Genomic DNA, 18813 nt, shown 5'->3' with positions numbered 1-18813 from the left:
ACTGGATTAGATGATACACTTTCATCATCTATTGAGCTGAAGCTGAGCTGGACTCTTGGATGCTCTGGAAGCCTCAGATTTGGCAAACAGGAGAAGGATTGCAGATGTCTGCATCCTGAGGCTCCGGATCCGAGTGCAGCTCCTTCATCCCGACATTCGGCTGTCTGGCTATGGCATACCCTAAAGGCAAACCCCATTAGGGTATGCCATTAGATTTTTAACATGTCAAGATAGCTGAGAAAAATGACGGTAAATTGACTTATTGTTAGAAGACGCTTAAAGCAAAAATATATTAATAAAAACAATGATCTTACACCAAAGTTGTCCTGTTTATAGTCTATAGTAAAAGCAAACAATATGCAAAGGGGGCTGACATAATGCTTGTTTCATTTGGCTTTCTTGCTTTTTCCTTCCTGCAGCAGAAGAATCTTATTTAACATTTTCAGTGCATTTTATTTTGAAAGGAACTTTTATGTACAAGTTAGAATTGTGATATATAGAAAAATGACAATTCAGTTTATAAGCTACAATTCATAACAAATAGCTAAATGGCCATAAATAAAGTGTATTTGCCATACCTTCAAGACCTGGCGTGGAGAAAGAGTGTTCCTTTCTGAAAATGACTGGTGATCCGCATCCTGATTGACTGAACACACCTGGTTCAGGTGAGTCTGGAGAGAGCAGCTAGTTTGTCAATCACATCAGCTGTTTACAATGATTACATTGAAGAATTAACGTGTTAAATAAGTTTTGAAATTTTTGGTTTAAAATAGACATTTTTCACTTTTTTTTTTTTACGGATTTATACATTTTTATTTTGTGTCTACACATTTGATCGTTTGTTGTAAAACCCCAAAAACGTTTACATTTAAAATGTTTGCATTAAAAACAGTTGCAGGTTTATTCTGGAATTATTGTCATATAATGAAAAACAAAACGTAGCTGGAGTTGGACTAAAAAGATGGACGTAGCAATGCTAGATATCCATCTTTTTAGTGTTAAAAAAAAAAACAGCTCGCCGTTTTCCTGCAGCAACAAGAAAACACCACAAAAGCAACAGCAACACAAATGACTCGAGGAGCTTAAAGACCCAAACACTGACTTAAATCATGTTTGGCATTTCAGTAAATATTTAAAGCCCCACACTTCCACCCTCTTTTAAATGTGAGAGCTCTCTGTTTACATGTTCTACCTCAAACCCCTGGCTTAACATCGGGTAAGCCAGCCGTACAGTTGATCCAGTTCAGACGATTCTCAAAGAAAAGCAATTGTTAAATCTGAATTTACGTCCTCAGACATCACAAACATGCCACGAAAAACTCAAATGCTCTCCGATGAATGACTTCAGTGACAAACGGTCATCAGTTCACAATTTATTTACTGAATAAATTTGGACAAAACACCAGAATCTGTTACAATACAATCAGAACATGTGAGGCAGATATCCCACCATGCACCAACCCCTCCAAAAAAAGGACTAAACATTAGCACCAACTGAAATGAAAAGATCTACAAAAACAATGAAAGGCGTTTTTATTGTAAAGCAACTAAAAAAAAAAAAAAACTAATTTTTTTTTGCTTATTTTGGCTTTTCTTTTAAAAAAAAAAAGGAAAAAGTATCCTCCTTACCCCCCAAACCCACGACAGGAAGGTCACGGGGCACATGCCACAAAATAATAAAAATAAAAGGGTTTTCAAGTAACAGAGACACAACAAACCACTGGTACCCAATCCGAGCATGATTGTTTTACAGAACCTAAACCGGCAGGAGGCCGTGACGGGAAGCTGTCATTCCTACTAAAGAGATCACGTTTTTGGAAAGAGGTGATGGAGGCTGGGAGGAATACTGGCACAGACCATTTCATCGTCTCAAACGTCAGACAGACGGCGTTTTCCCTCCGTTCTGTCCTGTGTCAGTCAGATATTGCCTACATTATACATGAAAAAGGAATCTCTGGATTACAAAACCAAAAAAAAACCTGAAATTTAGCTTTAAATATATATTTATACTCATATATTCTTATATAGCCATTACACTTTAAATAAATGTTACATTTTTGTTAAGGAAAATGCTTTTAAATAAGAGGAAGCTAAACTTGAACAGGCGACATGAACAAAAAGCCTAAGTGCTTTATGTGATGTTGGGAATATTATTTAAGAAAACGGTTTTAATGCAGAAAAAACAAAAAGGAGTAAACGGTCAACTCTTAGAGCCGTAACAGAAAACAAGGCCACTGAGGAGGTTAGTGACAACGTCAGAGTAATGCTAACAGGAAAACAATCGTCCCAACACAGAGGCATTGTGGGTAAATGATAAAAGGATGTGGAAAAGGCCATCCTCCTCCTCCCTCCCCGCCGCCGTCAGGGCTGGTCGTTTGGGAACAGAAGTGCGGTGCTTTGTCAAATCCTTGCTGTCCCTTCATGCTTTCCATAGTGTCAAAAAAAAAAAAAAAACACGGTGAATGTGTTCACTTTATGAGCACCACAGTAAAACAAACACATCCCAAAAAAAAAAAAGGAAAAAAATGAACATTTGCTACATTATTTGCAACTTGCATGTGTGGCGGCCGCGTCCTGGCGTGGGGCGTGCGTCGCCGGGTGGTGTCCAGATGCCATTTGTCATGCCGAGCGTCTGGTTTCCCATGAAATGCTGGAAGAGGAGACGGGATGGAAACACCTTCTAGGATGATCGACAACTTCACCTATAGATCTCTAAACTACTGGCGACCGCGGCGAGCCGGCCGTTGTGCTTGCTCAGCTGAAGAACTGCTCCAGCTCCTCCTCCATGTTCACCTCGGGCACAACCTGCTCGTGCTCCCTCTCCCCTCTACTGTGCACCGGAGCGCCCCCCAGCAGCCCCACCGAGGCAAACCAGGGGTGCTCCAGAATCTCCCGCGAGGTCAGGCGCTCCGCCGGGTCCCGGCGCAGAACGGAGCGGATCAAGCATTTGGCCTTTGGCGACAGCGTCTCGGGGACGTTGAAGTGGCCCCTGCGGATTTTGCTGAACAGGGAGCCCGGCTCCACATCGTGGAAGGGGTAGCGCCCCACCAGGATGGTGTAGAGCATGACACCCAGGCTCCACACGTCGGCCGCTTTCCCTGAATAGCTGCCGTTGGCGTTGAGGATCTCCGGGCTGACGTACGCCGGGCAGCCATGTTTGTCTGACAGGGAGTCGTCGTGACCAACCAGGATATAAGTGTCCTCCAGGCTTTCCAGCTTTACCAGGCTCCTGCAGGCAGACAGACGCAACGTTCAAGCCTCCGGCACACACTTTAGATACCATTTTTCACACTTTTACATCCCAAAAAAAAAAAAAAAAACAATTTAGTTATGAGCCAGATGCCAGCTCGGGCAAGAAATACAAAGTCTGCAAGTAGATGATCAGAATGGAGCAGGGAGCTTGTGACACGCCCAGCGTGTCATCTACCTCACTAATGCAATCTTTTCCAAACAGTTTTTTTGGGTGGTCTAATCTTTATTCACATGAATCTGAAGAAGAGAAATACTCAGAAATGCAACTTTGAGCTTAATCTCCACAATTTTACCAGAGAAAAAAAATGCAACAAAAAATGTTAAAAACTCACTTTTTCCCCTCAGGGTGGGTCCTAAAAAAAATGCTTAGAATGTGTGAAATTATTAAGTTATGGGATGTTCAGGAAGCCCCAACTCCCGCTTAGAGAGATTTATTGCTGCGTCACACGCAAAGCCAATTATTTACCCCATTTACTGAGTAATTATGAGCAATAATAATCAGATTTGAATGACATGCAGCCAAGCTTTTCGGAGAAGCAGCTGAGCTTAATCCCTACCGTTTGTCTGTAAGATTAAGAGCTTTTGAAACACGGCAAACTATCATCTGGATAACCGCTCATTTGGTTGATGTTCAAATCCGTAATTACAGCCGAGATCTGGAAGGTAAAATAATAGGGGCTTAACTGAAATTTCAAAGTAGCACGCCGTTTTCTTTGTGCGCTCCCCACAAACGCTCTGCAGACGTGCAGACATCACGGGTGCACAAAGATGGACCAACAGCTTCTCGTTCCATACATCTCCTCACAGACTTGGATTTAAGCCAGCGCAGGCCTTTTCCTCTGAGCAACCTTGTCCTCTTTTCTCCTAGCAGTCACTTCTGTGCCGTAAATGATTCAGGAAGACAAAAAAGGTGCAAGGCTACTTTTGACAAGCCATAAAATAAATGTGGCCCTGAACTGCCCGGCACCATCAGTCCTATAACTCACACCACATTAATCTTTAAAAAAAAAAAAAAAGGGTGGTGTGCATCTCCACCCATGAGCGTTGAAGGGAACTGGACCCACAGTAAATATGTGAAGGAGATCAACTTCTTTTTCCACAGCGTGTGCCAAAGCATAACGTCACTCTCTCCAATATTAAAGTGCGGTCGGCACTCAGTCTCAGTCATAAAGTTTGAAAAAATATTTTCAGACATATTAACCACTTAACATCTCTTTTTTAATGTAGTATTGCAGCTAAAAGTATGAAAAATGGTTAGGATCTACAGCGAGCTGGTTTGAATGCTGCAGTTATCAGATGCGGCCACCAGAGGTCGCTGCAACCCCTGTGATTTTTCTGCAACCTCCTGACAAAGTGGCATGCCTTTGACAGATAATCTGCCATGCAAAATGCTCCCCTTTCCAGCACGTTTTGCATGCTAAACTTCACCAAAGCCGGGCCTACAGAACCAACCGGGTATCTGTTTTTGTGCATGTAACGTATGCGCTAATAAACCCTGTCGACTGGGGCAGGAGATCTTGTTTTACATTCCCAAAAACCATCTGGGAGACGCGTGTCACTTTCTGTGCACGGTCTCCGCTTACACCGTCCTCGGTGTAAGCGGAGACATGACGCGGATGAAAGCTGCCGCTCACCTGTCTTCGTTTTTGAAGACGAACTTCCTCAGTTTGAGGTCGCGGAGCACCAGTCCGTTGTCGTGGCAGTGCGCCACGGCGGAGGCTATCTGATAGAAGAGCCTGGCAGCCTCGTCCTCCCGTAGCTTCTTGCAGGTGCGCACAAAAGAGTGCATGTCGCCATGGCTCCGCTCAAAGAAGACGTACGCTCGCGTCTCCCCGAGCAAGATCTCCAGGATTTGGTTTATGTGCTGATGCTGGCCCAGGGCGAAGTAGGCCGCCAGGGACTCTTGGTACCGGCCGATGTCGAAAACCTGGAAATTTAAAAACAGGCAGTCGATATTTAGACCTCGCTTCCTCCCCCCCCCCCCCCCCCCCCCGACAACTGTTTTTGACTGTTAGTGATATAAGGGGATGGCATTTTGCTGCAGCCCGGGGTTGCAGTGTCTCCTGTTTCCATGGCAACGCACAATTGACTATCCCTACGACCAGGTGAGAGGGCTCCACCATTTTTTTCTCTCTCCCTTCAGTCAATACAAAGACACTCCGCTCATCCCAAGCTGAGAAATCAATCCCGGAAGTAAGAATCGATGGCTGCCGTATCGAGGTCAGCGCTAAGCAGACGGGGTCAAGCGCCCGTTAGCTCACTGGCGGTGCCAAAGGCCGCAACTCCGCCACATGGGTATAAAACGCCATTTTTAGGCAAAAAAAAAAAAAAAAAAAAAAAGAAAAGGTGCAGGCCGTGTCATGAGAACGACCATCGCTGCAAATGATCAAGTCACGTAACCCAGATTAAGGGACATAATCTGGAATATGCAAAAGTCAATGTCTGCTGCACTGAAAAAAAATAAAATGTTCACGAAATGTTTGTGAGAGCACAGCCGTCCTAAATTCAAGGTTATAATCCCAGCAGATTAACAGGTAAGGGGGGAAATCTGAAAGAGGAAAGGGCTGCATGCGTGCGTGTGTGTGGTTATGGATTCCTTTGTCAACGTTACATCATGCAACACAAGCTCACCCCCCCCACCCCCACCCCATTCACTTTTTCCATTCGGCTGCTCTGTCAGCTCTATTTACAGCCCAAGCAATTATTCAAAAGCTGGCGGATGTGCAGCAGAACATGGAAACATCCCGCGTGAGCAGAGTATCTGCGTCCCATTTGTAACGAAGGGGGGAAAAATTAAAGCATTATAATGGGGGGGGGGGTACTCACCTTACACACCAGCTCGTCCCCGCTGTGCAGGTGGGCGGCCCTGAAAACGTGGTCCCCCTCCAGCGGCTCCAACAAAAGGTAGTCCCCGATGCGGGAGATGCAGTGCGACGAGGCCGGGGTCTCCGGCGGGCTGGGGGACCCGAGGTTGGGGCTGAAGCTCTGGTGAGACTCAGTGGTCCTCAAGCAGGTCAACTTGTCGAAATCGTGGGATTTGTGTCGCGACCTCCCATAGCGTGAAATATTGATAGGATTTGACCTCTGTATGTTCATGAGGAACTGCGTGTGATGGAGCCGCGAATTCCGGGGGGGGGCTTTTCCGTACAACGAGGAGGGGGGCACGGAGGGGGGTCGTTAGCAATAATTCACGATTTTTCAACCGGTCCGTTTGAATTAAATATAAAAAACAAAACAAACAAAAAAACACTTATACTCAAACAGACCCTTCGATTTCATTCAACAACAAAAACTGCATTTTCACTACAATTCATTCACTTCTCTTAATCTACAAATTATAAAAATAATAATTTTTAAAAAATAAAATAAAAAATTTAGTTGAATCTCAAAAAAAAATGCAAATTGAGACTAATATTCCCAGCAATGTGCTGCAATGTCACGAACGAGCAAGAGACAAAGCTGCAACAAAGGCTACAAAAAGTTAGCCTTCAAAATGAATGAAGACCGCTCGTCTGCTAGCTTATCTCGCCGGTTCTGACACGTTTCGTAAAACGGAAACAATATGTTAGCTTTGGCTCCAAAAAACAGAGGAAATGTACTATCTGAACATGGCTATAATAAAGAACATGTGGACTAATTAGAGTTGCTTTGATATTTTGTCGAACAAATGAAAGCTAGCCAAAAAACACACACACACACACACACACACACACAAAGCTAACTAGTTAGCTTGTTCGGCTAACGAGTACCACCAGGTTCACTGCACGGCCTTGTTCTCCAGATTCGCATCCGTGCACGGTGAAAATCATCGACCGCAAAGGAGAAACCCCCATCCGGAAAGAGTCACTGCTGCTGGTTGGTTCTTTTCAGCGAGTCTCCGTTCGTCCAACGGGTGAGAAATGTTCCGTCTTTCTCGGTGGGTCTCCTGCTTGAAGGAATGAAGGGACGGCCGGCGAATTTCCCAGGCCAATCCCTTGATTTAGCAGGACATCCTCACCCCCGTGACACCGCTGTGCTTCTTACGTGGCGGGGAATCGAGTCCACTCAGAGCGGAGAGGAAGCCAGCTGAGCGGATCGGACTGCACGCACTGCGCCTGCACGGAGCCAGCGAGCAGCCTTCCTACCGGGCGAAGGGAGGGGAGGAGGGCACGAGGGAGGGGAGGGGGGATTCTGCGAGCTCACATACGCGAGCGCTCTGGGGGCCGCCCACTGACGTCAGGGAGAACTCGCCTCCTGATTGGCTGCCAGTCTCCCCTGAAGTCACGTGGAAGCAACAAGCTGTGGTCGCGCCCCCAGGAATCTAAATGCAGCGCGTGGTGAAACGGAGTCGACTACGGCTGTACGTGCTGTGCTGCGAACGTGTTTCCTCCTGAAATGCCACTCAAAGGAGAGCAGGGGGATCCCTGCTCACTGCTCTCTACAAAAACGTCTGTAAACGCATTTAATTGTTAAAAAAATAAATAAATTCAATTAAACGTGTGTTCATGAAAGTTATCGAGACAAAAAAACACATTTTAATGTTATTTTGTACTATGGAACGAGGCATAATCATCCCATTTAAAAGGAGGTAAACATGAAATAGTTATACTGCTTTACAAAAACCAGGTCTATAGGGTTTATAGGCGACTTTCTTAAAGACTGACTTCAATGAAAATGGTAAAAATGCGTTCTTGTGACATTTTCTCATGATGAAGGACATATATGAAGAGAATTAGGCTCAAAATGGCTTTTTTAGTATTGCTTTAATCATCACTTACAATCAGTAGCAGATGAAGAAAATGCATTTGGAAAAAGCTTGTAAGCGTGACGTAGAAGCTACTATGATGATTAATCCATGAATTAAAGGCCGTCACCCGTTCGTCATGACATGACCATTCCCATTTCAACATGGTTTAATTTTTAACATAGAACCTGAAAACAAACGTAGAAACCTTGCATAGTGGCTCTGGAAGGCAGACGTTTCGAATCTGAGAGGCCGTTAAATGCACGTTTACATAGACTTTACATTAAAAGCGGTTGCTTGAACGTGCATCGCCAAGAGCTCAGCTCTGGTAAAAAACAAAAATGTGTTTTAGGGGTGTTTTTAACATGTTCTTGCGTAATTTTTCTGGCGATGAGGACATATGTAAAGAAAATTAAGCTCAATCGCTGCATTTCTTAGTATTTCTTAATTCAAAAGACTCAGGAACAGATGAAAAAAAAATGCCATTTGAAAAAGAGCTAATTTGTGACGTTGAAAAGCTCCCTGCTCTGCTCCATTCTGATGCATCCACTGGTAGACAAATAGATCCGAGAACGTCTGGAATCTGCATCAAAACTGTACAACTGATATTGCTAGTCATTTTTGTTGCAGCAGTAGTATTAGGTTGAGGGTGGGAGGGGCTGTAAGCTAGCGGGTGAGAGTGTAAACAAAGGGATGATGGGAAGGGGTGACGGGGTTGCTCCACGCTAATAGTCCCATCCACAACTCAGAGGCGAATTTCTAATGAACTCCTGCTGCTCTGCAGAAACTATGTCCAAGAAAACGACACAACTTTTTTTGATTGTGGATTAAACAGCATAATCACAATTGGAAGACCACTGCCTTGAAAACAGATCAGAAGATCTATTTAAGCCACATAAATCAGCACATCTCCAAGTGCATCTTTTTTTTTTGTTTGTTTTAAACTCCACCCGCCTTTGCCACCACAACATTGACATGCCCTTTTCACACAGTGGGTTCCCATCTCAGAAACAGTAGCTCACAGTTGCAGATTGCGGCTGCACCCACATGGCTTTTCAGGCATATGATATGAGAATGCAAGTTTTTGCAATATAATCTCTGTGAGCCACCCACTTTGTTCTCTGTTTCAGAGCTGGAACATTCCCTTCTGTGTAATGGCTTCACTTTTGTCTCGAATAATGTGCTTTACTTCTGATGTAACAGGCTGCAGTGCAGCACAAATGGAACATCTCTGATGTTATTCCTACTAAAAATCCTGCCTAAAAAAAAATCCCCCAATTTACAAAGTCTGCAAATTGCTCTGACCGCAGAGCCTCCAATTCCTAGTGTTTTTAGGTAACATCTTGTGGAGGCAGTTCAATGCTGTGAGGGAAGTTTGAGGCTGAAGTATTGGAAAAACCTGCTTCAGTGAGAGGAAAATGTGTAAAAATTACCAAAGGAAAAAACAAAAAAACCAAAAAAAAAACCACAGACAACTTTTAAATGACATGTGGAAATCGAACAGAAAGTCCCAGAAAAATATTCTCTATCAGTGAAGAGAGGAAAATAGGTCTAACTTTAACATTTTATCTGTGGTCTTATCAGTTGAGTTGAGAAAATGTTTACTTTTATAGCTCAGATGAGTCATGAAATTGGCCACATATATACGCAACACCCATATAAAGCGTGCTCTTATGTATGTCAGGCCACTGAAAAGCTAAAGGAAAGAGAATTGATTATAAAATATTAAACATATATATCATACACTTAAACTATAAACAGATTACTTGAGACCACAATTTAAATGTTTTTAAATAAAATCCAACCACACGTGATTATTATCTGAAAATGTTCCTCCAAAGCAACAGAACTGCAGCACTTTTTTATTTATCTTTCCTCCACATTTTTCCCAGTTTAAGTAGTGCAGGAAATGCAGAAGAGCGCATTAATGATCACACTACTGGAAAAAGCATCCGGTCAGGAGCAGAACGAGCCCAGGGGGCAAACAAACTCTGACACCTTTTTTTAGCCCCATCAGAACACAAGCAGCCTACACAGACTCCAAAGAAATATTTTCCCAAAGAAGTTTTGCTGCTTTTCACTCTGAGGCAACAGGAAATGTAAGTGCCTTTTGAGTGACAGGTCATGAAGGCCCGACCTCCCTTATTTGGAGGGAAAGCATCTTGGCTTGAGGGGTAGACAGGACTGGCGTCACTGGCTTGGATTTCTCCTTCCTCTAGTCAGACGGCTGAGTGAGGACTTGTGGCAGCCCAGTCACTAGACGCGGTGACTCACTCCAGGCAGAAGTGGCGAGGTTAATAATAGCCGTACATTAGAGCCTCTAAAGTTAAATCACACAGCTTCAGCAGCTTCAATACCGGGTGTTTTAATTTTCATATTTTTCATTGCTTTATGTGACCACACACAGCTACACTTCCATTTTTATGACTCAAAATAACTTGAAATCTAAACCCATTTTTTGGGCTAATCTTGCAAAAACACAGATATTTATTGCTCAGATGGTCTCATCATAACTATGAATTAAACAAACCAACTCAGCAAAGACTTGGTGAAAGTTTCCAAGGAGCTGAGTCATGCTAAAAAGACACATTGACATGAAATTAAAGCTAAAAGAAGGAGTTTCCGTTTAGCTATAAATTCTCTTTCTACATGCCCTCTCTGGTTGAGCGGCTGCTAGACCTTCTGCCCCTGCTACCCTGGTCAGAGCTGCACGAGACAACGTCTTAAAAAACACATCTTTCAAAATGGCGGCCTTCCTGTTATCTCTATAGCAACCACTTTCGTTTTTGGTCACCTGGGGGTGACAAACGGGTCTATGGCATTTTTTAGAAGAATCAGCCGAAATACATTTTTGGATTTCCTTGGCAACAGAGGTTTTTTTTTTGTTTTGTTTACTATGCCAATATTTCTAATATGTTTATAGCACGTGTCACATCCTTTAGTTCAGCGTCAGCCATATGACATTTCCACAATATTCCAGTAAAAAATGTGCGAGCAAGCAACAGGTGAACTCGCCACGCTAACGCCACTCAAAATCTACAGCTTCTGAAACAAAAATGTTTCCCCAAGTAGCTTCCCAGTAATGCTTGAGGGTTCAGGAGGCCATAGTTTGAAATCCCTAGGAGGAGTTTAAATTGGTAGAAGGTGCTAAAGGTCGACAGCCACTACGTACATTTGGCGCATACTGCATGGTCAGGTACGAGGGCACAGACGAGCCAGAGGTAAGGTTCGCAGCCAAGTACAGGAGCACGGAATCTGGAATCGATTTAGATGGAATAGGGATAGAGGGGAGTCTTGTCAGTAGTCTGTGGGTACAGTCGAGGATAGTAGCGCAGGCGGAATCTGGATTTCACTTGAAAATATTCGTGTGGCTTTAAACCTTGAAGTGTGTGTGGTGCAAGACGCAAGTGTTTTTTTCTTTTTCTCAGTTTTAGCGCAGAGGTCCTAAAAGTTTCAAAACCTTTTCAAATTATTGTAATGTCATGTCATGTGAGTCCGTTTCTTTGAATGCATCAAGAACTGGTTAAATGAAGTGAAAGGCAGCCTTTATATGCGTGTTTTAAACCTCAAATGGGTCCAGAGAACTAATCATTCCGGCGGTGTTACAGAAACTGAATGAAATATTTGCAGTTTTTGGGAATTTTTCACCAAAAATATCAGTTTTGTTGGCAAAAAGTAGCCGCCTTTACTTTTCTAAGAACTATTTTGATGTTTTAACTTTACAATGTCTGTTATTCACAGATTCCCATAAATGCATTAACATGCCTGTGGCAGGAGAGTCAGGCACCAGCATGGAGTTCAGTTTAGCTTAGGGACATTGATCCATGAAGAGGGGTCTTTGAGTTACCGCCAGCTAGTTACAAAGACACATGATCTCTTTTGGTGCTTGTGGCTTCAGCTGATGATAGTTTTAGCACATTCTCAAGCTCAAATCATCCCGGTTCCTTCGTCTGCTCTGACGTCCCCTCAGACTTTATACAAATCTAAATGAAACCTGAATGTACTTCCCAAATTTTATGTAACGTCTGTTACTATGCAACCACCTTGTGTGCCTGATGTACATTTTAGTCACACACACACAAAAACATTCATGTGATGAGTTCTAATTGACCAGGACCAAACACTGTCCTTGCCCGGCCACCACAGGAAAACAAGTTATGAATATATGCTCATATTTAGGTTTGCGCAGCATTGAAGCTGCTGCCATGGCAACCAGCTTTTATCCTCCATGGGGAAATGGTACAGGACACAAAACTTGCTAACACACACACTCAGTGAAGCACACACAAAGACTGACTGCTTCAACCTCATGGGAAAGAACATTTTGTGCCAGAAATGAACATTATATGCCTGTTAAAAAAGAAGGACATGAAGGCAGGAAGTCATGATTCAAGTCCTCTTTTGCATTATTTGGATAATGCAGTTGTAGCAGTTCCATCCTCCAAACTGAACTAAATCTTCATTGGACTTCATTTATTTATTCATTGCAAAATCTTCAGTGTTTTTCCTCCTTTTCTCTCATCTCTTGGTACCAAGACACAAACAAGATGCATATGGTTATTACAATTATTTTTCAGCTTTTACACATGGAGAACAATAACATTTATGGGGGGTTCTCCATCCTGCACGTGGAAGATAGATAGATAGATATAAACTTTATTAATCTCCCAAAGGAGAAATTCAGGTGTCCGGTAGCAAAACACACAACCACACACGACAAACAACAGTAAAAAGACAGTTCACAAAATAATATCAGTTCATATCAGGCAGGTTCAAGACGCAGGAGGCATGGAAGAATTGCCGGTGAGGACGTCACATGCTGCTGCCCCCCGTCTCCTTATCTCAACTCTCTGCCTGCTTAATCTGGATCTCATGTGACAAACCTAGTCTGTGCTAGGTTCAGAGATGCACTGCAGACACTTTGGTGCATGCACCTATTCATTGCTCATGCTACACATGTGGGATGACTGCAACCTGACAGATGACTCAAAAGGGTTCTCCGCCTGGATCGTTAACTTGCTTTAAGGTCAGGTCTACAGAGAAGAACCTTCCTGTCCTGTAAATGAGAAGTTAGGGCATGGCAGGAGGAGGGCAGGTGATGTGGACACAGGCTGTCTGCAGGCGGAAAAAAGGGGCAAACCTACACGGGGCATGAAGGCTGAGATTTCAAGGTCGCAGAGAGCTCGGTGAACCCATAAAGGGGAAATGTTCATGCACACTTTTTTTCTACGCGCATGCTGCAGGCAACAGGTCGAAGGGGAACACGTATAAAACTAGTAAGGGTAAGAATATGGGTGAAGTAGGTGAGACGCAGGAGTGTCATACGGATTTTAAACACTCCCTAAATCCTGTGGAGTGTGCATAGAACTCATTAGTGCTGTTCACGTGATCTGTGCACGCTCCTCGCATGCACCCTGTTAAGAACAAGCACATTAGACAGAGTGGATGGAGATTGTGTGGACATCCTACGGACGTCCTATGGGGACTTAGGTATCACGTGGGCGAGTACTGGCGAAGAACCATCACTCACACCTTGCTAATGACTAGAATATGCACGTCCAAAGTCCGGCCAATATACCCAATGCTTCCTGCGTTCCAATCATTGAATGTTTAATATATAGCTGGACAGAAGGCGAGAAAATGCCTTGCTTCCAGTTCCAAACAAAGTTAATTCAATCGCCATTACAGAACCAGACATCTTAGGTAAGCCCCGATTGGTCCGTCCACATTTCTATGGCAACTACTCTCTCCAATCAGGAGTGAGCATGTTAGAAGGCTACACCCCTTCCACTGAAAGTGGACTACCAGACAAAATTTACTATCTATGACAAGCTAACTAGGAATGAACGATAAAAAAATTTGAAAAATTCACAGTAATTTTGGTAAAAACCCACTCAGATATCTTTATTTTTGATGTGAAGAGGTGAAAAGTATGCGATTGCAATAAAATGTTAGTCAAATAGTTCAAATAATGTCAGGCTGAATGGTTGGCCCTCACAACTTTCTCACCTCACCAAAACTGGCCTTTTCAGCATAAAGTTTGGACACCCCTGGACTAGACTGTGGCATCAGCACACCCTTCCAACAGCATCACCCATACATCATAAGTGCATGCCTTCCATTATTCTTACAAATACCTCATGCTACACTTACCACACACACGACAATGGTACGTTCCAGTTTCATGACGTCCCTTGAGGTGACTGTACGAGCCTCAAGGGAACTGCAAGACACACCTGTGCTCCCCTGAAGATGCAGCTGCTCCTCTCTATGACCGTCCACGGACCCAGACAATCCAAAAACCTGGAGTACCCCCTAAGTCCTGAGGTACCGTGCAAACAATCATGTGAATTTGTGTTTCCAGTCGGTTCCAGACGAAAATAAAGGCTTATGTTATTCCAGTTAAAGTTCATCCACGTTTAAATGTTGTTAGCACGTATTAGCCTAATCCGAACCCTTCTTCCGGCTCCTTTCCGCCAAGAATAGAGGACTGGCTGCAAGGATTAAAAAAACTATGAGCGTAAAGCACTTTATAATAATCATAACAATAATAAAAGCTTGTTTGGAAGATCATCTCGCTTTATGTCGCAGCTTTGTTTGTTTAGAACGGAACTTGCCATTTCTTCTTCTACTGCTGTAGCGTAATTTATCCAGACCAATCTTACACGTCATCGCACCAACGTACAGACCAATCAAATAGTGTGACGTCATCATTAGTCGCAGGCCCCCTGAACACTTATTGCAGACTGAAAGCTTTTGGTACCTACACCGGCCCATGGACCAAATATGGCCCACCTAAAAATGTCATGGCCCATGAAAACAATAATATTTTCCCCAGCACTTTCCAAAAGCTGTGTGTTTAATTGTAGTTGGTGAAATTACGTTTGTTTGTTCACCATGAAGGGGCACCACCAGACGAAACATGCTGTCTACGACAAGCTAACTGGGCTAAAGCTAAATTTGACCAATTGATGGATTTTGGTAAAAATCTATCTAAAATGTTCTATGTGAATAAATGAAAAGTGTGCCATTGCAATAACATGTTTATTAAATTGTTCATTTATTAAGGTTAACCTATTACAATGGGTCAAAGAATGCCAGGCCAAATGGTTGGCCTTCACACATTTCCACCTCACCAAATCCGGCCCTCTTTGCAAAAGGTTTGGACACCCCTAGTTTAAATGATCACCGTAAATCAGAAGATTTTGATGCAGAGAAAAGCGGCTTTGTGCCTAAATGAAAAGTCCACTGGAATAATGCCAATTGTGTAAACGGTTGGAGAGTTACGGTAGTCGAAAGAATGTCAAAAATGGAGCTAATTCTCTAGTGTGTAAGGGTTACAACTGCCAGCGTCAAGACCAGCAAAGATTTAACAAAAGATTAGTCCGAATTTAGTCAGAAAAGAAAAAGAACAAATGTTGGCATTTTTAACTGATTTTCCCGCTAATTTTGTCTAAACGAGGCTTCTGGCAAGTCAAACATCCCATTGCATGTCAAGCAACCGTAGGCTTGACCAAAACATTTGGGAAACCCATTTCAGAAAAATGCTTACGCTCTTTTTCCTGGCCTTTTCATGATGGTGGTTTACAGAGAAACCCACAGATGGAGGCTGCAAGCCTTCAGGTCAAACATGCAATGTATCACACATGAAGTCCTTTTCGAGACAAGTGGCAGGAAGATGGGGTGCGAACACAGTGGAGCGCTATCCCATTTTGAGTTCTCAGTGATTGTTGCTTTGATGTTTTTTTCTGCATAAAGCGTGACAGCCACTGCAGCAGCACACGTCGACATGTGAAACTCAGATGAGCAGATAAACCTGAGAACGCCTCACCAGCCACTTTCTCAGTACGGCGCTCCAACTGCCCCCTTTTTTATGCTGTGCTCCGCTTTAATGTTGTCCCCTTTTTTTGTGTGTTTGCAGCCAAACTGAGGCGGGTGCCGCACGCAGGCTTTCCCACCTGATTGCTTTTACTTTTGAATGTCATCACACACAGCCCCCATCAAGATCCACCGCGCTTTGTCAACAATAAACAGAGCGTTCCTGATGCAAGCAAAAAGATGATGCAAGAGCCTCCCCGCTGAGTTATTCAGCCACAGATTCACACTGATGCACTTCCATTTTCGTTTCACCAAATCTCATTACCTTTTGCTGTCGTCTTTTCTGTGCACACATGCGTGTTTACACATGTTCACGTGTCGCGCACAAATTGCAGGAATGTGATGAAATGATTGCGACATTGGAGCATTTGATCCATTTCCTGCTGAAAGGTGACCTGCAAGCGTGGTATAATTAAAGACAAAAATAAGGGCAATCCTTTAGTCTAGGAAAGAAAGTGCTCGTTGGGAGGCTTTTTAGGACAGATCCGAGGTTGGGAAAACTCGATAAAAGACAGGAAATTCCTTTATTGTTCTGTCCATCCCGCCAAAATAAAGCCTAATCTGACCACAGTTGTGTACAGCATGAACAATGATGGAAAATAAATGCTTAAAGACTAATGCCACGTTTGCATGTGATTAGGGCTGCACGATATGAGGAAAACTCGCGATATGCGATATTGGTGATTAATATTGCGATAACGATATAATTTGTGGTATATAAACAAATGTCAAGCCAACCAAAAACATAATTTCCATTTCAATGCAACAGTATAAAAATTATACTCCAAATGACCCTTGTCGACATAGGAGGCAAACATCAAACATAAAAGGGCTCATCTGATTGATCATCAACGTAAATGGGTCTTTCTGATTGGTTAAATCCATAAAGGGATTTATTTCATTTATTCAATATTTCAAGCTGCCATGAGTTTGTTTTAGCACATTTAACCCTTGTGCTATCTTAGATGACCCCCCCCCCTTCCATTTACGTGTTCTCCCTACCATGACAAAGGTGGATAAAGGTGGAAAGATTTCATGTAATCCATGCACACCAGTGAAGATCACAAATCATTGAAGAAAAATTGTTCAGTGCACTGTCTAGTGGGTTTAGATGACCCAACTCCCAATGTTAAAGTGCCTAGGATAGCACAAGGGTCAAGGTAACCATTTATTGCGATTTTCGCCGTCTTTTGCGGTATGCATATTGCACAGCTTGATGTCGCGATAACGATAAATTTGCGGTATATTGTGCAGGCCTACATGTGATGCGTATTATTGATTGTGTTTGTCACTGCACAGTGGCTATTCGATATCAGCCCATGTCCCCACAGCTGCAAGAGGCTTGGTGTTAAGTGTTGACACGGGCAAATCTGGCAAATTTTACTCCAGGCTGTTTCTTTCACAGCTCTATTCTGACATATAAAAGACTTGGTGTCATATAATTCTGCAATTCATGATCAAGTTTCAAATGGTTGACACTTCCATTCATTAAAAGGGTCATCATTTATATGTCACTACCAAATCCGCGTCCCCGATTGGTTAAAAATTCAAACTTGGCTGCACGTTTTGTACCTAGAGCCGGAAAACCGTTGGAGAAACTTGAATAGTGACATGTAAAAGCGAGAGGTTAGAACCTGAAAGCCTGAAACTCACATTTACGCACGTTCACATAATGTTTACATTGAAAGCGATTGCAAAAGCCAGAACTGTCCATTCAGTTCTGATAATGGCCACCCCGAAGACCATTATTCCGCTTGTACCATAGTTACTTACTAAAGAAATTAGTATTCAATCAATTTTTCTACTTTATTCTTGTTATTTTTTCTGTTGAAATCGCTTTTTCACAAAAATTGGACTAATGGAAATGGGATGATGGGGCCTTCCTGCTCTGTCATACCTGGAGTAACATCCAGCAGAAAATGGACAACAAGGGGCGGAGTCACCTGTCAAACTTTGACAGGTGACTCCGCCTGAGTCACAACCATCTGTTTTTATATACGTCCCATCACTACCATTGGAAGACGACGGAAGACATCCTTCGAAACATGTAAAGTTTGTGAAAAACACAACCCTGTCTGATAAAAGAAGAACGTAAGATGTCATGTATTTTTGGCATTTTTCTGATGACGGAGGACATTTATAAAGAAAAGTAAACTCAGCGTTGCATTTCTGAGTGTGGAAGAGTGTATAAACAGATGGGTGACAGGAAGTGGGGCTGGGGTTTTTGCGCACACGGCAAAAGGTCCTTGGATCAAAACTGCCTGTACATCCTTTGAAGACATTTATTTACCTTTGCTAAAAGAGTCTTCTGGTGCAAAGAAGTGTCTTTACCACCTGGGTTCATTTAGTGAAGAGCGTGCTGGTGCAATATCAGTAAGGCAGAGCTACAACAACACGCTGTCTGGATGAGGTGTATTGTTGCTCTGAGAGCTAGCAGGCAACTGCATTACAGGAAAAAAACTAACAGATGGCTTGCAAGAACCTGTGTGGCGACCCCGCTGATTACTGCTGTAATATCTGCTCGAGAAATGACACTGAACAAAAACGCAATCTTCTCAGAAGGAGATAACATCTTGTTTTGAAGGAGAAAACAGTAGACACGGGCTTAGAAGGGACTTGTGCAGCAACAGCATTGCAGATGCAATAAGCCGTTGGATGATTGCAGCTGAATAATGATCCTAAACATGGAGAAACATCTAAAAGAGGTTTTTCATTTGCAGTTCTTGACATGTAGAGCAAAAACAAGATTATGATGGAAATATATCAAGAACATCACACAGACTCTACATACACTTTGGGCATTATTCAGCCGTTTTTGATACATGCGTGATATATATTCATAACAGTTTCTTGCGTTTGTCATTCGTGGATGTGCGCAGATGTCCATTGAGGGTTTCAGTCAAAGGGTCTTTATGTGAATTCAGTTTGAGCTGTTCAAAGTTTTGGTTGGTTGAGAATTT

The 18813-nt window shown here is 43.0% G+C and overlaps 1 protein-coding gene across 1 annotated transcript; it reads right to left on the bottom strand.

Annotated features, from left to right (window-relative positions):
* Nucleotides 1-1358: 1358 nt before the first annotated feature.
* Nucleotides 1359-7407, bottom strand: trib2 (tribbles pseudokinase 2). Its single transcript, XM_004083338.4, has 3 exons — nucleotides 6079-7407; nucleotides 4887-5179; nucleotides 1359-3229 (listed from the first exon to the last, which is right to left on the bottom strand). Exons 1-3 carry the CDS (start codon nucleotides 6346-6348, stop codon nucleotides 2755-2757), a joined length of 1038 nt encoding a protein of 345 aa, XP_004083386.1. The 5' UTR covers nucleotides 6349-7407; the 3' UTR covers nucleotides 1359-2754.
* Nucleotides 7408-18813: the final 11406 nt, after the last annotated feature.

This window comes from Oryzias latipes, chromosome 24 (assembly GCF_002234675.1).
Source record: "Oryzias latipes chromosome 24, ASM223467v1".
Taxonomy (NCBI): domain Eukaryota; kingdom Metazoa; phylum Chordata; class Actinopteri; order Beloniformes; family Adrianichthyidae; genus Oryzias; species Oryzias latipes.
This window is presented reverse-complemented; position numbering and strand designations above follow the sequence as displayed.

What these genes read in the sequence shown, in the direction of transcription:
- trib2 (XM_004083338.4), bottom strand. Translation starts at nt 6,348, where the DNA reads ATGAACATACAGAGGTCAAATCCTATCAATATTTCACGCTATGGGAGG. An exon ending in GGGACGAGCTGGTGTGTAAG is followed by an intron (nt 5,180 to 6,078) that starts GTGAGTACCCCC and finishes TTAAATTTCCAG; the next exon opens with GTTTTCGACATCGGCCGGTA. An exon ending in GTCTTCAAAAACGAAGACAG is followed by an intron (nt 3,230 to 4,886) that starts GTGAGCGGCAGC and finishes GTCTGCCTGCAG; the next exon opens with GAGCCTGGTAAAGCTGGAAA.